This window comes from Colobus angolensis, unplaced genomic scaffold (assembly GCF_000951035.1).
Source record: "Colobus angolensis palliatus isolate OR3802 unplaced genomic scaffold, Cang.pa_1.0 Scaffold144, whole genome shotgun sequence".
In the NCBI taxonomy this organism is placed as follows: domain Eukaryota; kingdom Metazoa; phylum Chordata; class Mammalia; order Primates; family Cercopithecidae; genus Colobus; species Colobus angolensis.
Window position 1 is genome coordinate 2,502,005 of NW_012114533.1, and position 19,254 is coordinate 2,521,258.

At 50.5% G+C, this 19,254-nt stretch overlaps 1 protein-coding gene across 1 annotated transcript in view; it reads right to left on the reverse strand.

The window, feature by feature from the left end:
- Positions 1-19,168, reverse strand: part of PAX2 (paired box 2) — an 81,747-nt gene extending 62,579 nt beyond the window's left edge. Inside the window, exons 1-3 of the mRNA XM_011935584.1 lie at positions 19,099-19,168; positions 15,459-15,627; positions 14,481-14,678 (exon numbers count right to left, since the gene is read on the reverse strand). Of these exons, the coding sequence (XP_011790974.1) occupies positions 14,481-14,678; positions 15,459-15,627; positions 19,099-19,141 (410 nt within the window). The 5' untranslated portion in view covers positions 19,142-19,168. The remainder of the gene's footprint in view (positions 1-14,480; positions 14,679-15,458; positions 15,628-19,098) is intronic.
- Between the last annotated feature and the right edge of the window lie 86 nt (positions 19,169-19,254).

A 19,254-nucleotide genomic window follows, 5' to 3' on the forward strand; every position in this document is an offset into this window, starting at 1 on the left:
CATCTGGCCCTGCATCCGGTAATGAATAGGCAACCCTTGACTTGTTTCATACTGCAAGAAAAATGTAAGGATGATTGAGCTTTCAGGATTCTAATTTTGTTCATTAAAACATTTACTTTCTAATTTGAAAATCAGAACCTTTACCAGCTAATAGGCATAAATGAGGAATAATGAAATCTAGGAATTTGAGAATGATGCAAAAGGTATAAAAGGTATCAGATAAGTGACTGTTTAGGTAGTTGGGTGTGGGTCTTATGGCCATTGAGCTGAACTTGGTCACCTGACTAAGCCAAAGGGGCAGGGAGAACTTGAGGCAAGAATGGGATTGCACCTCAGTCTTGTTCCATGAAAGTTCCCATAAAGATGAGAGACACATCTTTGGGAGTTGGGAGTTTGGGAAACTTTGGTTTTCATCTTTACTCTTGTCAGGCAAAGAATAAATAGAATTTGCAGTTGTCCAGTTAGTTGGAGCCATTGCATCAAATAGATTAAGCCCAAAGTAATTTTTTGCTGAAATTTTTTTCTTAAAAAATTTTACTCCTTAGCAATGGAAATAACTGCAATGATTGTCAAACTCCCATGCTTCCTTAGAATATCCAGACATGCCAGACAAGAATAGACAGATTTGGTTTGAATTTGTTAAATATTTGCTCACTTTTCCCTTTCCTCTTTCTTCTTCCTTTGTCTTATCTCCATTTCTCTCCTCTCTTCCCATCCTCTTCCTGTTTACCTCCCTTTCCTCTCCCCTCTATGACATTTAAGAATTAGTGGAGCCCTTCAAATGCATCAAATAAGGATTTTTCCCCACTACTATTTCATTTTATCTTTTAAAAAACCTACAAAATGCAAAGCACCACAACCTACGAAAATGCCATGAAGCCCAGAAAATGCCAACTTTCAATTCCTCAAGCAATAACAGGCTCATCCAAGAGAAGGAGTGTGCAGTTATAGAAAGTACAGACACACACAAACACACACACACACACACACACACATACACAAGGGCTGGGCTCTCAAAGTCGACAAAGGGACAATTATCTGACTAATTCTGCTCAATGGTCAGATTACTGAATCATAGAGGGTCTTTTTTTCTGGAAATACACTGAGTGGGTCCTCTTCCTAAATCCATCTGGGCTCACGAGGGACCACGATTCTCACTGGTATTCATGATACACAATTCTGTTCACAGAATATCCTTTTGGCTCTTCAAACTTTTTTACTTAAAAATATTTCAGCCGGGCGTGGTAGCTCATGCTGTAATCCCAGCACTTTGGGAGGCCAAGGCAGGCAGATTACCTGAGGTCAGGAGTTCAAGACCAGCCTGGCCAAGACGGTAAAACCCTGTCTCTACTAAAAATACAAAAATTGACCGGGCATGGTGGCGGGTGCCTGTGATCCCAGCTACTTGGGAGGCTAAGGCAGAGAACTGCTTGAACCCGGGAGGCAATGGTTGCAGTGAGCCGAGATCGCGCCACTGCACTCCAGCCTGGGCGACAGAGCTAGACTCCATCTCAAAAAAAAAAAAAAAAAATTCAGTGTGTGTGCATACACAAAGCAGAATGCATACACACTGAAACAAACACATAACAAGAAATACAGACTTGATGATTACTACTGCAATAATAATAACTAGCATTTATTGAGCACTTAATACCTGCCAGGTACAATTCTAAGCAGGTTTATTCGTGGACTCACTCATTTAACCCTCACGAGAACTTATAAGAGACCTACATGATTATCTGACACATTATATGAGTGAAGAAACTGGGGCTCAGAGAGGATATGAGATGGACCCAGTACCCTCTGGCTAGTGAGTAGGGAAGCCAGCTTCAAACTCTGGCAGTTTCTCCCCACAGCCTGCTTTCTAACACTATGCCACATAGCTTTATGTGAATTGTCTGGCACACAGTAGGTGCTTGCTAAGCATCTACTTGCTTCTGAATGGATGACTGAAAAGATAAATAAAGAAAAAGTCACATGTATTAAGAACCTGACAATCTCCCTTAAAATGGCAAAGTGAACTCCCTTAGAGAAATCAGGCCTAACAGACAGCCTAAGCTTATGTGGACAAAGTGATCTGCCCTCCTGGCCCCGACTTTCAGGGGAAGGAAACCTCTCACCAGCTGTGCTCGTTCCAATACTAACGACTCTAACTACCAGATCTCCACTTGACTTAGAGCCCAGCCCAGCCTCCTTTCAAGCCAGAAATCAGACTCAAACACATCAAAGATGCTTTCTAACCAAAACACTTTGTTTCCTGGAATATTTTTCTCTGAAAACAGGTGTTTCCCAATGTGTTGATTCTGTGCCTGGATGAAAAACTGAGAAATTCAATCAGTTATGTGGACATTTCTAAATCGCCAGATCTTTGGCATCATATCGACAACCTTTATAGATGATTGACTAAAGTTTTGGTTTCCATCCAGATGTTTGGGAGTTGCCACAGTCATTAACCTGTTTGTCAGCAAGTGCTCATGCATTTCCAAGAGGCATAAGTGAACACTAAAAAGGAAAAGAATAGCCCAGAATAAAACAGACAAAAGAGGACAGGGGTAGCAGCTATTTGACAAAACCAGTAAAGCAGGCAGTATTCTAGGAATGGGTTGCTACCTTGGAGATCCATTAGAAGGTGGATCCAGCTCACAAGAGACTCATGTGTTTAAAGACCTTTAAAAACCTCATACAGCTATATCCTCGACTGCCTACCGACCTGTACCCAATCAGATCCCTGGATGGAGGAACCGATGGATCAATCCCAGAGTCCAGCACAGACAACAGCTTGCCCATGGTGCGACCAGTCCACCCTCTGCATACTGACACTCTCTGGAAGCCTGTGTGCCTGTGCATTTAACATCACTATGTATTGTCAGTCCAAGCTGTGGATTCTGCAAAGCTTGGCGTAAAGCCGGTTTGTGACTTTGTACATGTACCTCTATTTGTGATTTAGTGCTCTGTCTTTTATCATTTCTCCTACCTCCATTTCCTTTCCTGCTTGACTTTTTAATGCTATTTACAACTTCCTTATCCAGAAAGCAGCATAGCTATCTTTCAGAGTCTTTAACTGATATATCCAACTAATTTTTCTTATGCAGGTTTTCTCTCCCCTCGATTTAATTTATGTTTTTAGTAAATAGGAACTTTAGATTGTTCCATTCAGTAGCATTTAGGATTACCACTTTTATCAAAGAGATCATGGCACTAAAGGACTCCTTGCAAGGGACATTTGTTTATTCTTATGAGAAACTGGCTCTCCTTATGTGCAAGAAGGCTGCGTGCGTGCAGGCGTGCATGCACAATGTTCTCCTCGGTTTGTGCCTCTGTGCTTCACTGCCCCATGTCAATGCCACTTGGCACTGGCAGGAAGAGCCCAGTGAAACCCCAATGTGTACAGCAGCTGACCCTCCAACTGCTGGAGATAAATCCAGGCCCTTGACCCTTCCTGATGGCCACTTAGTTCTTTTTTTTTTTTTTTTTTTAATAGAGATAGGCCTCACTATGTTGCCCAATCTGGTCTCAAACTCCTGGACTCAAGCGATCCTCCTGCCTCAGCCTCCCAAAGTGCTAGGATTATAGGTGTGAGCCATCATGCCGAGACTGGCAGGGCTGCTTCCTCCAAATTCTCTTTCCCATGTACCCCTTCATCTCATAGCTGCAGAGGAGGCTTGTGGTGATATTCACAATTAAGGTTTCGGGGGTCTATACGCCTAGAAGTGTGAGCTGGTGGGGAAGGAGGGTGGGAAACCAGAACAATGTCTCCCTATATTTCTAGTAATCTATTGCCTTTTTCTCCTTCTCTTCAATTCTTTCCACATCTTCTCCCCATTTACTAACTCTATTTGACCTTGAACTCTGGCCTCTCCCTTCACACAAGAATCTGTCACAAGGGGAACAGCACCTCCAAAGAAGCAGTCACCTGACCTGACAGTCCTGGAGACCAGTAGCCAGAGGGGCCAGACCATCACTCCACTCCTGGAAATAAATCCCATTGTATTTGCATTTTAATTTTCCACATAAACAAAGGCCCAGAGTACTCGCTTGGGCAGCATCACTGGACGAATTTAATTAGAAATGAAAAGTTTATAGGGCCCTCTTTAATGCGATTAATGCTCAGTTAACATTTATCACCTTTGGATGCTGGAATCGCCTTTTCTAAGCAGCCACTGGCCATGAAATGAATTTCTCTCAACTTTTTTTGTACCCACCCTGGGAGGTCATCTCCTAAGGGAGTCTGCATGGCCTTCCTGGCTGTCTCCATGGGGCCAGGAGTGACCTGATCCACAGAGCCAAGTTCAGGGGAAATGAGCGTGGGTGAAGAAGAAAAGTAGATATGCTGGGTGGGAGGGCAGAGGGTCGAGAGTGCCGGTGAGCACTGTTTCTAGGAGGAGCTGAACCCTAACCAGGGCTGCACCCTGTGCAGGAGCTAAGCGCTCAGCCCCAAAGATGGGCTAAATGGCTTCACAGCCCCTTCCCTAATTAAAAAAAAAAAAAAAAGGAAAAAAGATACCACACCCCACCCTGTAAAGTCCGTTTCTGTGGCCAAAAACTAGGCCTTAGCGGGGCATGTCTGTGTTAATCACATCTGGCTCCCACTTCTCTCTTCCCGTCTTCTGCCGTGTCTCTTCTACCCTCCCCTCGCTCTCATCTGGAGTCTGCTAGGGTTTCCCTTCCAGGACCATTGCAAATGGGGTAAGGAACCCGAGTCCAACCCCAGTCATACCTCCTTCTCTCTGGCTCCCCCAGACTCCAGACAGTCACAGTCAGAAGGCTGCCTGCCCTAGTGTCAGCTCCTCAGGGAAGCAGCGGGGAGTGGGGAACATGAAACCTCCATTGGTTCCTAGAGGAAAGGTGGCCTTCCTTATCTTATCAGATTCTCCTCACTCTTTAATTAGAGTCTTCTGAGATTGGCCCCCAACCCAAACCAGCTAACCTGAGGAACGAGGAGGAGGAGGAGAAAGAGGAAGAAAAGTAAGGTACTGGGGGAAGGGAGTGTGGTATCCACTCTGCAAATGATAAATGGAGGTAACTATCTTGATCTTTGTCTCTGCCTAAACACAGGCTCCCTTTGAGGACGTCAGCAGACACACACGAAACAACTGCTTCCAGTTCTCCTAGTGTGATCCTACACACACCCTCCACCCTGGCCATCACACACGGCTTGGTTCACTCATCTAGCAGAGCAAATGCACACTGCTCACAAGTGTTCACATCCCCAAGCATGTGCAAGCACACAGACCAGATGTGTCGGGGGGCCGTGTGTGTATCTTTCAGGACCCCTGTTCATTGACCCATCCCTTCAACCATGTGCTCTCCAGAGAACATTCACTAACATCCCAAACAGGCAGTGATAGCAGGGACTTTCATTCTGGGACCAAACAATCCCTTTAGCCGGAAGCCTTCTGAATAGCAAACCACCAGCTCCCACTTTGACAAGACTGACTCCTTTCGAGAGCTCCCTGGGAGCCAGAGCCATTTAGACAGCTTCCCAGGGCATAGAAAGCAGGCTTAGCTAGATACCACCAGCACACATAGTTTTTCCAAAGCAGAGCCGTGCACAGAGGCTCCCAGCACATCACTAACTTCTCTTGGGACAACACGCTAAGGCAGGCACCACTGCTTGCCCTCCAAGATTAGGATGAAAGCTTCTGGACTAAGGGGCAGATTGAGTGTCTCCTTCCTGACCACCTCCACGTCCAGCAGGCCAGAAGCTGCCTGCAGAATCCTCATGCCTTTTAGCTTCTATCACCTGCCTGCCAGGTATGGGCTGGGCAGTTGGGCCAAGCAAAGACCCCAAGGCCAAGAGGGAGCACCAGGACCAGGGAGAGCAGCCCCCAGGGCTCACTCCCATTTGCTCATGCTCAGGGGCCGCTTTTGTTCTCCCTTTCTGCCTGCTCCCCTCTCCCAGTCCTCTCCAATCCTTCCTCTCTGATTGCTTGACTCACTGTGCCTACAGGGTGAACACCGTTGTCCTCCCAGCCTGCTGCCCTGCCTCAGCCCTGCCAGGAGCCACGGGTCCTCTCCCTGGCTTGCTCTGTTTCCAAGTGGCAGCAGAGAGAAATCTGTGGTTCAGGAAGGACTGAGGGCAGGCAGAGGAGGAAGTTCAGAGCAACCCGGCCAAAGGCTCTGGGTGGAGACGGCTCTCGAATCTGGAACCCCCAGCAGGCAGGGGCCTCCCTCCCTCCCTTTTGGCTGCTCTACAACTCTCCCTCTCCAGCCTGCCAAGGACCAGGCTGGAGCCACTGCTGCCCTGCCTCACAGCCTGCCGAGAGGGGCCACAGCCAGGCCGTGTGGCAGACTCATGAGGTTCCCTCTCAGAAAGGGCTGGATAATTCCAGCCAGGCCACTTTCCCTCCCGTGCCATTTCCTTCACTCCACACTCTTCTCAGAAACCTGCTCACCTTCCTCTTCCCCTTTCTCCTTCATCACCTCTGGGCCTCTCCTCAGGGCCCATCAGCCTGAACTACCAGCTGCCTGGAGCTTGGGCTTCCTCCCACCACCCCCAAGACCTTGCAGGGCTACCGAAGGTCCTAGCTTGGATGAGCACATCTAAGCTCCCCTTGCAGGCTCTGCAGTGCCACATTCTGTTCAGCCATGCGCTCCAATCCCGAACAATCCTGTCCAGCCCAAGGCAGCGCCCTTCCACCTCTCAGCTTCATCGCTTCCTGCCTTATTCTCCCAGTCCTCATCCTCACTTTCTGTCCCTCCCTACCCACAGCCCACCTCTCCTCCTCTGGCTATAGAGAGTCATAATCTCTCCTCCATTCCCTTCCCCAGGAGCTTCTGGACCAAGGGACCCAGCAAATGTCCCATCCCCTTCCACTTGCACAGATGTTACTGCCCTGGTCTAAGGCAGAGAGATAAGTCCATCCAGTCAGGTCCACCAAAGGCTGCTGAATGCTGGCCACTGGACAGAATCAGGCCCAAAGATGTGTTTTATTCGGTCAGCACAGAGTTTTTAAAAATCCAGTCTTCCTGCATCACTGCCTGTAGGCTGGGCCCATGTGCTCCAGCTGTTTGTCCAGTTCTTGCCACTTTTCATCTTATATTCTGGAACCTCTCTCCGCTGGTGCCCAGGAGTCATTTGTGCTCGTGATTCCTGCAACCATCCCATCTCCATCATTGCTTTTGGCAAACCCCAGTCTGGACTTCTGTGCATTGCTTTCCTTTCCCCAACATCCCTACAATAAACCTGAACTTTTCTAGAATCGAATGACACCTGACTCACTCCCCCTGCCCTGCTCTCTTTCTCTCTCTTTCCTTCTCTCTTGGAAGACACAGAATCTGTTCTCATTATATTATCTCTCAGAAAGCAAAAGAAAGGGCTTCATTCTTCCCATGGTTGTTGCGGATGTGCCATGAAGGGACCCTGGCTCTACAGCCTTGTCTGTCTACTCTTTCCTGCACACTTCCTCTCTTACCTGAGAGTTCCCAGCCTACAAGAGGCTGCTCCCTCTCCTGTAGGGCCAGACCATTCTTCCTTAGCTTCCCATACCCTCAACAGCTCCCCTGTGCCCAGCCCTCCTCAGGAGGTCTGAGGCGGCTGCCTCTGACATCATGTCTCACCTACACCCCAAGCCTTCTGCAGTGGCCAGCTCTGCATTTCTCACAAACAGTAAGCCTCTTCCTTATGCCCCTTGCACCTGGATTACTGAGGAAAGACTTGTAGGCTGGCTCTGGTGTGAGCTCTGCCCGCCATTGTGCCCGCCATTGTGCCTCCTACAGCGGGACCACAGCTCTGGAGAAGGATTGTGCTAGGGAGAGCATCTTCTTGGCTGCTTATGCAGTTGGTCCCTAACTAATCCTGCCAACAGGGCTGGGACCCAAGTGTCAAAGTGAGGATGGACAGCTGGTTGCACAGCTCTTCATCACAAAGGTGCCATCACTGTAGCAAAGCCCCTCTTATCGGGGGTTAACTGGACTACAGAATGTTACAATGCAAATAACTGAAGGAAAATGTGGCTCCAATTTGCCTAGATTATGAAATGAGGAATCTTCAGCCTAGCCTTATTGCTGCTGCCACCTCGCCCAGTGGCCTAATGACTGCTTGCCAATTACAAGGTGTCCAATACAAGTACAAGGTGTCCAGCCTTGCCTGTGACTGCAGGTCATGTCCTGTGAGTCTTCCTCCCTTTTCTCCTCTTGGCCTCAGAGCCTTTTCACTTAAAAGCAGACTTAGGTAGGCACCCACAAACACACACAAATCCACACACACAGAAGATATCAACTTCTACACTGCAAACCATCATGAATATATTCAAGCCATGCCTTGCTAGCCCCAAAACAAATAGCCTGTTCCACAAGAGAAAACCATCTCAACCTAGTAGTTCAGTGGTAGATAGAAAAGCCAAACGTGATTTAATTTTTCAGCTGTCTAATATTTCACTTGCTATTTGGGCATTGGTTGTGAGACTCTATTTCCCACTCCTCAGTTTCAGGAGCCCTTTCCCCTTCTCTAGACTCACCTGCACGCCTGGGGAGCTGTAGTGGGGATAGCTGCACCTGAAGCTGCTTCCCCTGCAAGAATCTAAGCTCTGGACACCTGGCTCGGAGGGGCGGGGGAAGTGTAAGAAGAAACAGCAGGGATGCAGAGAATTGGTAGGTTGGATGAGCACCCTTTATACCACATTCTTTTAAAGAACAGGAAGTGAAAAAGAAATTCTTTTCAGCGTACAGATGCTCTTTAACTTACAATAGGGCAATGGCTCGATAAGTTGAAAACATTGTGCGTTGAAAATGCATTGAATACATCTGATCTATGGGACATCATAGGTCAGCCCAGCCTACCTTAAACATGCTCAAAACATTTACAGTTGGCCAAAGTCATCTAACACAAAGACTATTCTATACCAAAGTGTTGGATATCTCATGCAATTTATTGAATACTGTACTGAAAGTGAAAAACAGAATGGTTGTTTGGGTACTTGAAGTATGATTTCTACTGAATGCACATCACTTTTACACCATCGTTTTCCTCTCAATATAAAAATTCCAATTCCAGGTAGACACAAGGAGGGGGCTGAAGATAGACCTGAGTATTAAGAGGCAACCTGCAGAGTAGCTATTGTTGGACACCTAAGAAGCTGGGAGCGGACAATAGGGCTCCTTCATCAGTCCTACTAAGAAGACTGGGAAGCAGGACCCCTATCCCATGTGGGGTCATAGGAATCCCCTTTTCAGAGAGGGTTCTGGTGGGTGGGAAGTGTGATTAATCTTCCACACCAGTTACTACTATTGTTCCTCTTTCTGTAGAAGCTATAACATTCTAGTCCGCAAGCACATACCATCAGGCACAGTCACACTATCCCATGTGCACCAGAACAAGTCCATTTCCCAAATGCTGCCTAAAACACATGTTCCCTACCACCTCAACTTCCAACATTGCCTCTCATTTCCTGGGTCTATTTTGCACAATACTCACCATCTAATACCAACATACATATGAAGCTATTGCTCTCCCCTGCCACATCCCCACTCCCTCCCTAATCTCCCCTACTCCAGGCACCCCTGTTTCCCTTCTCTAGGGGCTGCTCCTGTTCGGCCCCATCTCCACTTGGCTAAATCCCCCTGTGGCCCTTCTATTGAACTGTTGTGTTGTCCATTTCCCTGTGACAAGGGCTCTGGTTACAGAGTTATTGATTGGTTTTCATGCAGACAGATGGGCCCTTCCCGGGCTCCCATCGAAATCCCTGGCTGTATGGGCTGATTGTTGCCTCTCAGGGTGTAGGATTGCACTGGAGACCACCCTCCATGCAGCCTCCTTTGCCCAGGCCATGAACGGTAATAAATGGAGGCAGCCTGAGCGATAATAAAAGCAATTGAGTAGGTTACCTGTGCAGACACAAGATTTATGCCTCTTCATATTTGATGTGATTGTTTTATTGAGTTCTCAGAACAGTTGGGACACTACTTATTTATTTATTTTGGGTTTTCCCTCTCTTCTCTTTTCTTCTTTGCATCACCTTGTGAAATGCACCTGGAGCTGTTGTCAGGCTCAACGCCTCCTGTCTGCCTCTTCTCGAGAGCCACCAGCTGAGGTAGGAAGGCAGGGCAATCAGCCATTGCTATCACTAGAAACCCCTTTTGTAGCCAGAACACCCACAGAACCAGTCAACGGGGAGACAGTCAGACCAACAGGACTGAGGGCCAGGAAGCCCAGGCTAAAACAACTACAAAAACAAAAAGAGTCTTTTCAGGAGGACAACTCTGGCTCATTTTAGGGAATGAGAATTTCAACCATCATGCCTGTTTCAAATGTTATTCTGATGATGGGCAACCTCACAGTAGGGTCTGTCTCTGGGAAAGGACAGGTGAGCAAGGCTTCTCCGACAGAAATTGGTGGATTGGTCTGCTATTTGTGGGCCCAATCTGCTAGGTTCAGGCCACGGAAGGCGAGTTCCCTGTCCTTGTTTCTCCCATTCTTGTGTGGATAGAAGTCTTTTTCTTAATTCTCCAACTTGTCCTATCTGTTTGCCACGAGACCAACACCCCTAACCACCAAACAGCTGCAAAGGTATGGAGATGTGGCGGGCAGTACCGCCCCTCTGGCCCAGCTTCATGCCAAGCCAGGTCCAAGAGTTGAATAGGCAATGTTCTGGAACCTGAGTTTCAGAGAGGGAGAAACAGACTCTAGCCCTGAACATATCTTCAACATTCCCTGGGCTAGGATGAATGGCTCCCAGATTATTTAGAAAGGTCTTTGAACGAACAATTGGTAGACCATTGTCACCCCACTGCCTGACCCAAGGGGAACAATGACCTGAGAATGACTCAAAGACCTGAGAATGACAGAAGAGGGACACCCAAGTGACACAGGATGGAATTCCTTAACACAGCCCTAGGTTGCCATTGCTAGAATGAATGTGCTCACCTAGAGCCTAACAGGCTAAGAGAGAGTGTGGATAGTGGGAGATCCATGAGAAGCTGATTCTGGCAGGGTCCACTCCAAAGATCTAGGGGCACAGAGTGTCCTGACTCCAAAGAGTGTTAGGCAAGCTAAAAAAGTTAGAAGGTGACACCCTTATTGTCGGCTTTTCCCAAAAGAGCACCCTCAGGGGATCGTCAGTAACCCTAGACTCTATTTGGGGTCTGTGCCTGTTCTTTCAAAGGAGCTGTATTCTCTGCCCAGAGTAACAGCCAAACCAGAAGACTTTGGCATATAATCAGGAAAATCCCTCCTGCTTAGACAACTGCTCAGCGATGTAACTAGGTGACTTTTTCCTTTTTCAGTAGCATGGATCTCCCTCCACCTCTCCCCTCTCCAGGCCATTTCCCACACCAGGTTTCAATCTAAAGTCCCCTGTTTATAAACACCCGCCCTTTACAGCAACGGTGTACAAACCAAAGAGCTGGCAACTCCATGCTCAGCCATCGGTAACCCAATATTTAGAAAGATTCAGATAAATTCCACGTACTAAGGAGCCCAGTCAAGCCTTGGGATTTTTGACGGTGGTCTGTGGGAGTGGGGAGGCATTCCTGACCCAGTCCTCTGGTTCAGAGAGGCATTTCTGAGGATTTGCCAGGGGAAAATACAGGCTGGATGGCCACGCCTTTATCGCAACAGGATCAGAGAATGCCAAAACCATTTTTAAAGAGTGAAAAAGCAATTTAGTTTATAACCATAACAGCATATTTCAAGTGCGGCGACAGCATCTGTTTTGGGGAGGAGAAGTTGAAAAACCTTTGGCTCAGGTGGGTGAGCATGTGTGGACTTCTTTTCTTGCCAACCACCAGCTCATGCACAACCTTACTCATAACTGTTATAAAGCACCCAACACAAGTGGGCAGGTCACTACCAACAAAGCTCTAAACTCAAGAACCACCCATTCCCCGGTGCACCATCCTTTCTGCACACAGGAAAATCTCCAAGCTCTTCCTACAGTGAGTGAGAATTCTCAAAATTGATAAAAGGCAAAGTTTCTGATACAACCAGCACTAGCAGAAACATCCTGTTTTTATCAGGCTTTTGGGTGAAACAACACATCTTAGATAAACCTTCCCTCTTCAGAGCAAAGCACCTGCAGGGATGAAGATGACAGCATGGTTCCCCAGGTGGATTTCTCCAGCCCCAACTCAGCAGCACACTGGAAAATCCCCAGAGTTCTTTCCAAAATATGAACCATGAGAGGATTCGGGCCTAGAGCAAAATTGAGAATAGTTTGCCTGCTCCTTGTAGACAAAGCCAGCCGTGAAGCCTAACTGCAGACCCAGGGTGGGCTGCCCATGTGGCTGGTGGCTTACCTGTTCCTCTCCTCCTACTCCCTCTCCATCTCCAGCTACATCTGCCCATAGATGGCTATTTCTCCACACCCAAAGGAAGCCTGTGTGTCCCTCAGGTGATAGGGCTCTGTGCTGGGTGGGTTCTACAGCTGTCACAGCTGTCAAGCTGAGGCTACTCTTTCCCTACCCTCATCTCACTGGTGGCTCACTTGTCTACTTTGTCCTAATTCTGGTGGGTGCGCCTCAAGACCTCTGGAGCTTGATCCTGGGGTCACCTGGCCCTTGCTCTCCATGGCTTTTCAGGATGGAAGCATTTCCAAACTTATGCCTAAGCCAGCTTCCAAAATCATCTCAGCCAATGAGGAGTGCATGTTGTCGGGAGGAGTGGCAGGGGTTGTTGGACAGGGCCACCACACCCGACTTGTTGTGCCACTCCTCTACGCCATTCAAGAGAAACAAATTACCTAAATCCTACATGACTGAGGTTTCTCCAAGGGCTTGCAAATTCTATTACTGACAACAAGCATTTCTCTTAAATGTTCTGCAGAAGACTACTACCCAGTCCCAGCAACACTGCACACAGGAGGACCACTCTTGGTCCTTGGCTGTTCTTCTCTTGAGATCTCAGTTCCAACTCACTCCCAGGACCAGCAGTCAGCCAAGAGACTGAGTCTCTACATGGCTCATAAAACATTGCTTTGTCCCCTTCACCTCCCGAAGTGCCACTCTTGCCTCAGTCCAAAGCTACCCCAGCCTCCTCTCCTGGCTTTTAAAGCAAAGGGCTTATTCCTCTCCCAAACCACCCAGCGTCTTTCTCCAGCTCCTTTGGAAGGTATCTGAATGTCAAATTGCTATGCTTTCAATACCTGGCTGAGCCAGGCCCAGGGAGCTGGAGGGTTTTCGGAGGGTGTATAATTAGCTGATCAGTATTATGTTACCCTATTCATATCTGAATAACCATTTTAATACAGATGGCACACACTGGGATAATTTCTGGGGTCGCCTCGCAGTACATTACAGCATGAGTGTGGCAGAGGGAATCTTCTTTAGCCAAGGTACATTCTACCAGCTAATTTTACCTGCTGTTTTCAGGATGATTTGGGATAATTCCATATCATTTGCAAAATATTTTAAAAATCCTTGATATGTGATGCCAATTTCAGAATAAGGCACCATCAGAGTTATTAGTTGTCCTGATAATGAGCTTATGAAGAGTGCAAAAAATAACAAAGTTATGAAATGCTTAGCCCTCTTTTTATTTTGGGGTGTCTTAATATGGGGGGCCAAGGCTGTCTGGGACTTCCTTCTGACTGGTGTGTGACTTGTGCAGGGACTCTGTGAACAACTGTCAGTTTGTACAGTTCTGCGATCTTGAAACCAGCTCAATGCTGCTTGTATGTTCTGTAGCTACCACAGATAGGCATATTGGCCCACTGGCTAGTGTGGACTTGAATGGAGTGTGCACATGTGTTCTCCCCGAGAGCACGCTGGAGGGGTTTGGAGACCAGGAGACCTAAATATCCTATACATCAAGCTGACTCAGCCCTGTGGTGTCCTCATGTGTGTGAGCCTGTCATCAGTGCAAAGAGAGTCTGGAGACAGGCACCGTAGGTGGTTGAGGGTACCACCCAAGGTTTAGTCTCAGAGTCTGGAGTTCTCCCTCCCTGCTTGGCACCTCCTTCTTGTCCAGCTCCTCTACTCCCTGCCAGTTGCTGGCTGGTGGTTGGCATTTGCTCTGCAAGCCCGGATCCCAGTGCTTATAGGGCGGAAATTTGTGTGGAGCTGGCTAGCAAGACCAGGCTCCTGGGAGGTGAGCTTTGTGGCAACTGGCAGGGAGGGTGGAGGAACGAGGACAAGCGGCTGCCCCTGGGGAAGGAGCAGCCTTTAGAAAGGGCAGTCTGTTTGGCGGGATGAATAGACACTGGTCATTTTAAAGGCTCTGGCTGCAGGCTGTGATTGTCTCTAGATCCCAAGGCTGGATGCTTGTAATCTTGGAGTCTTAATTACCACAAACACTTGGATTCATTTCCAGGACGCCTGCGGGAGAAGCCTGGCAGGGAATACCCAGCCCTGAACTGCAGACAGCCCTGTCTGTCTGTCTATCTCTCTGCCTCACAGGTCCCCTTTCCCTGACGGAAGGATTTTGGGCTGGCAGCAGGGAGAAAGGGCAGAGGCTGGACAAAGAGCACAGACTGGGTGTGGGACACCCCTGCAGGCAGGAGCCAGGAACTGGAGTCCAGCCCTGAAAACCCGGGTGGCTTGCTCACCTGTTGATGGAAGAGACGCTGGGCACTGTGTCATTGTCACAGATGCCCTCGGCCAGGAGCCGGTCTCGGATCTCCCAGGCGAACATAGTTGGGTTCTGTCGTTTGTATTCAGCAATCTTGTCCACCACTTTGGGCGTCGCCACTTTGGGCTTGGAGCCACCGATCACACCTGGCTTGATGCTGCCGGTCTCGTAGTACCTGCGCCGGGAAAGCCGGCGGGGTCAGCCAGAAGTGGACGGTGGCGGGTCAGCAGGCTGCAGGTTCCAGAGCTGCTGAGCCACTCTCCCGCCCGCCGAGGCAGCGGAGTGGAGGGAAAAGGCCCAGTGTGACTGAGCTGACTTCCTGAGGGTGCTTAGCTAGGAGGAGGAGTGCCACAGAGTAGGAGGACAAGGGGTACCATCCCTCTGGGGAGACGGCCACACCAGGGCCTGGGTGCGCATCAGCACGAATAGGCACCCGTGGGCGTGAAAGCCCAGGCTTTCATTTGGGAAGAGCAAAAGGAACAGCGCTGCAAGGTCTCCGGGAGGCCAGGGCTGAGGCACCACCTCGAGCCCTTCCTTTCTGGGCACAGAGCATCTGTGAGAAGCAGGACCCTCCTTCTGCCTCCCAAATGCTGCTTTTTCTCCTCTTGGGGACCCATTTTCATCCCCACCCCATTCCTCTAATGTCCCGCACCCAACGTCTGCCTTAACTCCATTAAGAAAGTCATCCTTCCCTTTCTGAAGCCGGAAACCAGGGACCTTCTCACCAGGGACCAAGGGCAGGGCAGGCACTGGGTGACACTGCTCCACCCTCGCTCCTGGGTCTTCGGCCACCATCTGAATACTCTCTCCAAAAGGAGCACCTCTCCAGACCCCTTTGGGGATCTCCCTCTCCGGCTTGGAGGGCTGGACTTTTAGCCAAGTCCTCCGGCCGGAGGCCCAGGGCTGGCCGGGGAAGTAGGCAAGGCGTCTCACGGGACTGCTGCGAAGCCCTCACCTGCCCAGGATTTTGCTGACACAGCCGTGGCTGACCCGCAGCTGCCGGGAGATGTCACAGGGCCGCACACCCTGGTGGGCCAGCTCCACGATGCGCTGCCTCACCACGTCGGGTAGGGGCCGGCCGTTCACAAACACCCCCCCGAGCTGGTTCACACCCCCGTGCCCTGCTGGGGAGAGACAAGAAAAAAACACAACACCCCACACACAGCAGGGACCAGCCATTAGTCAGGGTCCGCGGCCCGGGACGGCGAAGGAAGCAGGCAGGGCGGAAGGGCATGTTCCCGAACTTGAGAAGAAAGGTGGTGGACCCCCACGACCACGCGGAGGAGTGGGAACTGGAACCCCCCCCCCCGCCCTAGAGACTCGGAAGAGCAGACGCTGGGCGGAAGACTGGGGGCTGGGGGAGAGGGCGACTCAGGCCGTGCGACGCAAGGTAGAAAGCGAAGGGGGGACTGGAGAGAAACCAGATGACAGAAAAGAGGGGAGAGGGGAGAAAATGCCAAAGGGGAATTCATGCCAGCGGAAAGAGCGTAAGAAAGCGAGGAGAGGAAGGGCCCGGCAGAAGACTAGACTAGCGCGAAGCAGCATCCCGCCTGCGCCGCAGGCAACCAGGGAGCTGTCCGCGCGTGCGAGGCTTGGAAGCGGACGATTTGGGGGAGTCGGGGCTCGGCTGACTGTTCATCCGAGCTCCGAGCACAGAGAAGGGATAAGTGCCTGACACACACACACACCTTTGCTCTCTGCCTCTTCCCTAAAAAGTATTAAATTGTAATCGGAATTTTTCTACCTCTTTTCCTGTGTTTGTTTTTGATGGGAAGTTTTTCTAATGTTATTTATCTGTAGGGGGACCGTATCTCTCTTTCACCTCCTTAGTATCTAAAGTGGAGCAAGGAAGGCGGATGAGGCAGGGACCCGGGGTCTGCTGCGCTCAGGGACAGGGAGGCGGCCGACAGCGGCTCCAGGCAGCAGGCAGAGAAGGCCGGTTGCTTGGGCTCTCTTGCCGGCCGTACCGCGCAGAGCTTGGTTGGGGCCCACCGTCGCGCCCAGGTAGCACGGCATAGGCCGCGCCGGCGAGTTAATAACTATCGGGGCGCCCTGTGTAGCCGGCCTAAACCCGACTTGCGTCCCTTTGACCCCTCAGACCTCGGCAGCCTCCCAAGAAACCGTGCGGCTCGGGCGTTTGCTCTCCGGGCAAAGCGAAGGGCACGGGGTTTCCAACCCGGTTCCAGCGCGGGCTCCCGATCTCGTAGCCGAGGTGGCCACTGGGTACTAGGCCTGAGGGTGCTTCCTCGTGCCTCATTCTCCCTGGCCTACAGCAGTCTAGAAATCCTGCACCCAGAGCGATCAACCCGCAGCTGCAGTTACTGAGCAATCCAAGCGCAGAGACTTCTAGAGGCCGAGTCGGGTCGGCCCGGGCTTGCAACCTGCAGCCCCTGCCCCGCTAGCCTCACGCGAGTTTCGGAGAAAGCGGGGACATCTGTGCCCCCCTCATTTCCCTCCCGTCCCTTTCTCGGGTGGGGTACCTAGAGCAAGTTCGGGTGAAACCCTGGGGAAAGGCCTCTGATCCGGCTGCTGGGAGAGACTGGCACCTCTTCTTTTACCCCCGTGCCCACCCCGTTAATCTCCCTATCTCTAGCCCCACTCCTCACCCCTCCCCTCCCTCCAAACCCCGACCATCAATAATTTAGGCCCCGGGAGAACTCGCGTTACCGGTATGAAAAGGTGGCAGCTGCGGGCAGATTAAAGATGAATAATTCAGCCTCCCCGGGCTCAGGGCCCGGCCCCTCAGCCCCAATCTAAGGGGTGGGGATGGGAAGGGGACACGGGAGTCCAGGGCTGGGGGACTGCAGTGAGCCGGCGCTGAGTCGGGCCTGGAATGCGCCACTGCCGCCGGCACCGACTCTGGCCGCGGTGTCTCACCCGCCAGTCCACCGGCCCGCGGGCCCGCGCTGCGGTTCTCTCCTTCCGACTACCTTCTGCTTGGCCGGTGCAGAAACCCTTGGGTTTCAAAGTGGCTTCCTGCGGGCAGCCAGGACTCGGCAGATCCCCGGCGGAATCCGCAAAAAAGGAGAACGAGAGCTGTGGCAGCGGGCCGAGAGGCAGGCCAGCTGAGCGAAGACTGCGTGTGGACCCGGTTCCACTCCTTCCGAAAAGGACCGAGGCTTTTCGGCCGGCTCTCCAAGACCTGCAGCGGCCTGATGCCCTCGCCGCGGCTTTCCTGCGCTTGGAAATTACTTACGAAAATGTATTTTATCCCAGGAGTATTTTTAAACGGCCCCTGCCCCCCAACGCTAAATATATGCTTAGCAAAAAACACAGCTCTCCCTCCTTGGCTCTCTTGTCCTAAACAGGGTCCAAGCCAGGTCTAAAGTTTCCTTGTAAAAAGTTACAAATTATCCTTAATTATTAATCTGCAGATAGGGAGGAGTTTCTATTTAGAATTTTATCTTTCAAAAATAAAAACCTGCAAAAAAAAATCTCAGAATAGTTTTTCAAGCTAAAGACATGGTATAAATTAAATTCAAATTTTATTAAAATAATTCCCTTTTCTCTATTTTTTTCTCCCCTTCTCCCTTTTCTTCTGTAACATCATTTCAACTTTCTTTCTTTAATTTCCTTTCTCGTATTTGGATTTCTCTTTTTCTTTCTCCTCAGCTTTGGCATTTGCTTTCCTTTTGTTCTTTCCCCCTCATTTTTTGCTCTTTGCTGACCCCCTGGCCAGGTTGCTGGCTGCATGATCCTCAATGGGGAGTCGGAAGTCTAGGCAAGGAGCCTCCAGAGCTGAGAGCAGAGCTGCACTTTGCCGGGGGCCCACCTGGAAGGCTGCGCTGCTGCCTCTCTCCCTGACTTCGATTTCTTTTTGGAACCCCTCTTTGTTTTTAGAGCATCCCCCAAGCAGAGGCAGGGAAAGATGACCATTCTATCTTGACCTGGGATTCCCAATGTGAAGGGAAGGGGAAGGCAAGGAAAGAGGGGTGGGAAAGAAAGGGAAAGGAAGAAAATATTTCCAACCAGCCCACAAGAAGCCTCCGCTGGGCTGGAAGGGCCTGGAGATGCTGAGAGATGAGGGTCAGAAGGGGGCACCCCACCCCCACACTCTTCTGTCCAATTGTCCTGACACCGAGGCTGAACACTATTGGAGTCTCCTGGACCCCACGACTCTTAAGTTTGAGAAAGGTAAAGATGTGGGGAGACAGGAGAGGGAGGCAAACAGAGGAAGAGAGGAAGAGATAAAAGAGAAAACAACAAAACAACACCCTGAAAACTGCCTGCTAATTTGTCCTCCAGCTCAGGGCAAGAGGCTGACTGGGGAAAGGGTGGCTGGAACCAGGGCTCCGAAGCCCTGGAACCATGACCTAAGAAGGAACGGATGGAAAGAGCAAAGGCAGGCGATAGGCACCAGGGAAGGTAGGAAGGCAGGCAGAGAGGTAAGTATGGGTGACAGAAGGCAGGAGAGAAGCTGGAGGCATTAGAAATACCGGGCGAGGGAAAGAGAAAGAACGAAAGGAGGGACTAGGAGAAGCCAAGGAGGCCTCCAAGATGGGACCTGAGCGCGAGGGGCCGGGGCCACGCTGAGACTGGACAGGGTTGGGACGGAGAGCCCCAAGCCGGGACAGGAGCCGGGCGCCGGTACTCACGGTGCATCGCGGAGAAGGGGTCTGCTTTGCAGTGCATATCCATGGGGAGGCAGAGGAGCGGGAGCAGCGCGGCCGCCGCCGCCGTGTCGCCTCGAAAACTCAACTTCAGGACTTGAGGAGAAAAGGGAGGGACGGTGGGGGAGGGAGGGTGAGTGA